This window comes from Calypte anna, chromosome 4 (assembly GCF_003957555.1).
Source record: "Calypte anna isolate BGI_N300 chromosome 4, bCalAnn1_v1.p, whole genome shotgun sequence".
Classification (NCBI taxonomy): Eukaryota; Metazoa; Chordata; class Aves; order Apodiformes; family Trochilidae; genus Calypte; species Calypte anna.
The window spans coordinates 16,755,811-16,761,382 of record NC_044247.1 but is presented as its reverse complement, the minus strand read 5'-3'; the positions used below and the strand labels follow the sequence as shown (position 1 = coordinate 16,761,382).

Here is a 5,572-nt window from a genome sequence, read left to right as displayed (position 1 = left end):
CGGGGGGGGGGCCGGGCCATGGCCCCTCACCAGCCCAGCGCCGGGCAGTACCTGCGCTCCGATAGCGGCGGGTCGGAGGCTCCGATGCTGGCGGAAGGTCCCGGTGCCGGTGTCGGTGCCAGGGGGGCGCGGGGGGGGCGGCGGTGCGGGCCGCTGTGGAGCAGCGTGGCCGTCATGGCCATCCTGGCCCTACAGATCGCCTCCACCACCGGACTCTTCGTTTACTTCACCATGGCCATCTCCAAGGTGAGCCCGCGGGAGGGGGGCTTCGGCCTCAGCACCCCCCAGCCGTGCCGGGCGGGCCGGGGAGGGGACCGGCGGGAGGGGAGGGGGCTGCAACCCCGGGAGAGCCGGGGGATGAGGGGAGGGATCCAGGTCCGATCCAGATGTGGAGGGGAGAGGGCGGGGGGCACTGCCCCGAGCTCCACCCGGAGCTGCGGATCCAGATGTGGAGGCGTGGGGGGAAGACACTGCCCGGGGTCCCCTGGGAACAGCGGATCCAGATGTGGGGTGGGAGGTGGACACCGCTGCCAGCTCCGCCCAGCCAGATGTGGAGAGAAGGAGCCTTTGTCCTGGGCTCTGCGGGGGGGCGAGGGGCTGACCTGGGCCCCAGCACCCCCCGCTTCCTCCTCCATCCCCTCCCTCGCCCCTGCCATTCCCATCCCACCCCCGGGACCCCCGTGGAGCGATGGGAAGGGGGCCTGGCGGGGACCCCCCGCCCCGAGCAGCACCTCTTGAGTCTTGGCTCCGTCTTAATCACCCGAAAAAAGCGTGCTGGGACCCAGCTCCCCCCCGCCACCTCCTCACAGGTTCACTTCTGCCAAACCCTTCCCAAACTGGGGGGGATCCTGCTCACACCCCCCGCCCCGAGCAACCGGAGGGTCCCGGGGGGGAAATCCCCCCCAGAAAGGGCTCTGCTGTGGGAGGGGAGCGTTCAGGTGGTCCCCATCGACCCCGATGGTGGGGTTGGGACAGCAGGAAAAGGGTTCCGCAGCGCCGAGCGTTGCACAAAACCACACGAAAAGGGGGGGAAAAAGGGAAAAAAGTCCCCCCAGCCCTGGCTGGAGGAGCAGCCCCTGAGCAGCCTCCGGCGCTCGTCCTGGGCTTTGTTTGCATCCCCGCGGTGAGGGATGGACATGAAAGGGGCTGGAGAGAGGGAGGGTGACACGGGGGCAGGAGGAGGAGCTGAAGGGGGGGTGGGGAAACACTTAAAGTGATTTTTGGGGCTAATTCGGGAAGCTGCTACCTGGAGCCCGGCATGAGACCTGAGCTGGGAGCTCAGCATCCCCTGGGGGTGGGGGTGCGGGGGTGTAAAACCCCTCGGCCCATCAGCCTGCCCCCTCCCCTTCCCCGGGGGGTGCTGCCCCTGCCCCCACTTCTGCAAAACTTTCACTTTTTTCCTTAATTTAAAACCCCGCCCAGCAGAAGGTGCCGGGGGCAGGCAGAGGGGTTACCCTGCAGGGGGGGGTGTGCTGGTGGCACCCATCCCAGCAAGCTTTAATTAAGGCAATTAGCATGACCAGGGTGGTTGTTGGGACCCAGAGGGACACGGCATATGGGTGCCCTGATCCCGGCAAGCTCAGGACAGGGGGTTGGCCCAAAAGTGGCCAAAAAAAGCCCCACAAACCCTTTTTTCTCTGCCCTCACACAATGTGGCGAAGCCCAAGGACTCCTGGGTCCTGACCTGGGATCTGGGAACAACCCAGGTGCTGAGAGGCAGAAGGTCAAAGTGCTGGTGTTTATTCCCAGCTCTCAACACGCCAATTCCAGGACAGCCATCCCATCCGTGCCTCAGTTTCCCCACGCCCTAGCCAGCAGCCTGCTGAGACTCTCTAGCCTGTCCCCCCCTGCCATGCCACAGCTGGGTCAGCCCTGGCACCTCCGGGGAAGGGACTGCTCACTGTGCAGAGCCCACCCCCCCCGCAGGGCAGGTCCCCAGCCCACCCCAGATGCCAGCAAGGGTGAGGAACCCTCTGAGGTTCCCAGCAGGGAAGCAGGGGAGGAGAGCCTGGACCCGGCTGCCCAGGCACGTCCCAGCTGCAGCTCCGAGCAGAGCCAAGGCTGGGCTGTGCTGCTGGAGCAGCCTGGTGCCCCCAGGCAGGGCAGGAAGAGGTGAAGGTTGGGTTCTTTTTCATTACCTGGTGCTCCGCACCTTGGAGGGTTCTGGTGTCTCATCTCTTCCTCACTCTGCTGCTGGAGGTGGGGGAAGGGGCTGCTGTGTTCCCCGCAGAGCCATGATGATCAAAACCACTTCTGCCAGGGTTAAGAGGAGGACACGGTGAGATTGAACCTGTCCAGTCCACAAAAAATCGATTTTTTTCTTTTTGGACAAAGCTTGGGCTCCTCCCAGGCTCCTCCCAGCCACCCTAACCCAGCTCCATCCCCGTGGGTGTCTGCATCCCAGCAGTCACACCACCCCCAGGGGCTCAGGGTAGCTCAGGGGGGTTCTCCTGCTAACCCGGGGCTCTCTGGGGGTCTCTGTTCCAGCTCAAAGCCCAAGCACCAGCGAGCCCGGAGGAGCTGCGGTGTCTGCAGGTGATCAACCAGCAGCAGGAGGGCTCCAGCCTGGAGGAGCTCATCACCAACCAGTCCTGCCTCAAGCTGGCCAACACCATCAAAGCCTACGTGGCCACGGTGAGCTTGTGGGGACAGGGGGACAATGGGACAGACGACAGGAGAGGTCCTGCCCGCCTCCCTGCCTCAGTTTCCCCACGGGAGGGGTAGCATAGGGCAACCACGAGGATGGATTTGGAGGAGAGGGAAGAGCTGCTGGAGCCCAGAGACAACACGAGGGACAGGGTCTCCAGGGCTTGGGCGAGCCAAGAGGAACTGGGGTGGGGGGAACACCCGTTTGGCCCTGAACTGAGGGGATTTTCCTGTCCTCTGGTGCCCAGGTGACGGAGAAGGTGATCGGCAGGAGCGTGGTGCAGGGTGAGTCCCGGGGGGGACACGGGGAGCGCCGGCCACCTCCCAGCTGGGGACAGACAGAGCCACCATCCACGTGCCCGGGGCTCGGCGTGCGGCCGGGGGTGCCAGCGGGATGGGGGGGATCGGATCCTCCCCGGGGCAAACTCCAGGACGGTCCCGCCGGGTTTGTGTCCCCAGGGGAGGGTTGGGGACAGCCACGTGCGTCGGGCTGGCAGCGGGGCACGGCCAGGGGCTGTTAGACAATGATTGACGAGACCTTTCCATCCCCTCGGAACCTCCTTCTCCTCCTGGGCGGGTCAGTGGGGCAGTTCCCAGCCCCGGGCTGGGTGTCCCTGCTGCTCTGTCCCCTGCAGCCCTGTCCCTTTCCCGGCAGAAGCCCGGCGCAGCTCCTTCAACGCCTCGGAGGGGCAGGCGCGGCCCAGAGCAGCCGGGAAGCCCTCGGCACACCTCACCCTGCGTCCCCAGAGCCTGGCCCAGGATGGTGAGTGGGGCTGCTGAGCTGGGAACGGGGCAAAGATCTCTGCCCACGGGAGGGGAGGAGCTGGGGAGATGTTTCTCTGCTTCACTGCAAGGGCACCTTAGAGCAGAGGAGGCTGAGGGGAGACCTTCTGGCTCTCTGCAACCCCCTGGGAGGAGGTTGGAGCCAGGGGGGGTCGGGCTCTGCTCCCAAGGAACAAGGGATGAGACAAGAGGAACTTTTGGCCTCAAGTTGTGCCAGGGGAGGTTTAGGTTGGAGCTGGGGAACAATTTTTAGGTTGGAGCTGGGCTGCCCAGGGCAGGGCTGGGGTCCCCATCATCCCTGGAGGGGTTTCAGCCCCTGGAGATGTGGTGCTGAGGGACATGGGGTCATGGTGGGCTTGGCAGTGCAGGGTTCATGGTTTGCCTCAATCATCTTGAAGGTCTTTCCCAACCTAAACAATTCAGTCATTCTCCACCCCTCCAGGCTGGAGGGAAAGCCAGAGCTCCCTCCCCCTTTCCGTGACCCCACAGTCAGTGGCCGTGACCCCCTCAGTGACTTTTCCTTCTCCCCAGGAAACTCCAGGCGCTTTGGGAACCTCTCTCAGTCCTGTCGCCACGCCCTGACCCGCTGGGAAGCCAGCACCATCCACTCCCACCTGCAGAACATCACCTACCAGGAGGGGCGGCTGCGGGTCAATCACGCAGGGAAATATTATGTCTATTCCCAGATCTATTTCCGCTACCCCAGCGCTGCCGCCCGCCCCTCTGTCCCCCAGCTCGTGCAGTGCATCAACTGGAAGACGTCCTACAGCCAGCCCATCCTGCTCCTCAAAGGGGTGGGCACCAAGTGCTGGGCCCCCGAGGCGGACTACGGGCTGCACGCCCTGTACCAGGGGGGGCTGTTTGAGCTGAAGGTGGGGGACGAGCTCTTTGTCTCCGTCTCCTCCTTGGCCATCGACTACAACGACGCGGCCGCCAGCTACTTCGGGGCCTTCCGGCTGGACCTGTGACTGCCACCTCCCGACCCACCTGCTCTGCTCCCACCCAGACCATCTCCTGGAGCAGCAGCTATTCTGACCGGACAGCGGCCAAATACCAGGGGGGAACCTGGCACGGGGAGCTGGCATGAGGTTCTTCCCTCCCCTCACGGCAAGGGACGAGCCAGAGGAGGCACTGGGGGTGGCTGCCCACGGGGATGCCACATGGGGCCACACCATCCAGCCAAGGGGAAGCCCAAAAGCCAGGAAAGGACTCCAAGGACTTACAGGACACATGCACGGAGTGGGATATCATCACCTACCTGGTGGGACGCCCATCTGAGCCAACAGAGCCCCCCGTGGCTCCGTGCTGCAGGAGAGGGGCTCAGGTCACCTCTGCCACCAGACATCAAAGTGTCCCCATGGTAGGGTGACCTCCCCTGCATGTGTGACCCCCACTCCCGTGGGGCAGAGAGAAGCTGTGGGCACTCGGGGACCCCAAAGTGCTGGGACAGAGCATGGGGGGGCAGGGGGGACAAGGCAGGGCCAGGCTTTGCTTGGGGAGGAAGAGGAACTGAGGAGTTTCAGTTTGGACTCACGAGAAACCTGGAGCGATGCCAGGAATCAGCTCATTAGGAACCCAGAGCCACCCCAGGGATCGGGGGAGGTCAAGGAGCAGAACCATGAAGGCTCTGGAGGAATCAGCAGCCCCAAGCCCCAGCACCCCGACACGTGGCAGCCCAGCACGTTGTGCCCCAGCTGAGCTGCACAGGACAGGACTGAACCCCCCCCTGCCTCCCACCGAGCTCTTCCTTGGGGATTTTTGGCCACGTTGGACACGAGAAGATGGGTGCAGAGCAGGGCCAGGCTGGCTTGACCCACAGACTGGATGTGGCCCCTCGCCATCACCTGGATCCCTCTGCACCCTACCAGGACTGGGGGTGGGCAGGGGCAGCACCCAGGGGTGCAGTGCCCCCTGCAGAGGGGGCTGCTGGGGGGGTCACTGCTGCTCTAAATAAAGCCCCTACCCCAGTGCTGCCTGGGCACCCCATGTGTCCAGCACCCCGGGCTGGGGGTTCCCCGGGCAGCTCCCCCCCTTCCCAGGAAGGCTGTGGGCAGGAGCTGGGTCCTGCCTCACTTTGTACAGGCAAAGCAGAGCAGGGCTCAGCTGCCTCCCCCCCCGAGATGCCTGCAGCATTCCGCAGGAG

At 64.7% G+C, this 5,572-nt stretch overlaps 1 protein-coding gene across 1 annotated transcript; it reads left to right on the top strand.

Annotated features, from left to right (window-relative positions):
- LOC103534176 (tumor necrosis factor ligand superfamily member 10) lies at positions 1-5,315 on the top strand. The gene is made up of 5 exons (XM_030448976.1): positions 1-246; positions 2,488-2,634; positions 2,895-2,931; positions 3,302-3,409; positions 3,961-5,315. The coding sequence occupies exons 1-5, from the start codon at positions 19-21 to the stop codon at positions 4,395-4,397; spliced, it is 957 nt and encodes a 318-aa protein (XP_030304836.1). The 5' UTR covers positions 1-18; the 3' UTR covers positions 4,398-5,315.
- Positions 5,316-5,572: the final 257 nt, after the last annotated feature.

What these genes read in the sequence shown, in the direction of transcription:
- LOC103534176 (XM_030448976.1), top strand. Translation starts at nt 19, where the DNA reads ATGGCCCCTCACCAGCCCAGCGCCGGGCAGTACCTGCGCTCCGATAGC. An exon ending in TCAAAGCCTACGTGGCCACG is followed by an intron (nt 2,635 to 2,894) that starts GTGAGCTTGTGG and finishes TCTGGTGCCCAG; the next exon opens with GTGACGGAGAAGGTGATCGG. An exon ending in CCAGAGCCTGGCCCAGGATG is followed by an intron (nt 3,410 to 3,960) that starts GTGAGTGGGGCT and finishes CCTTCTCCCCAG; the next exon opens with GAAACTCCAGGCGCTTTGGG.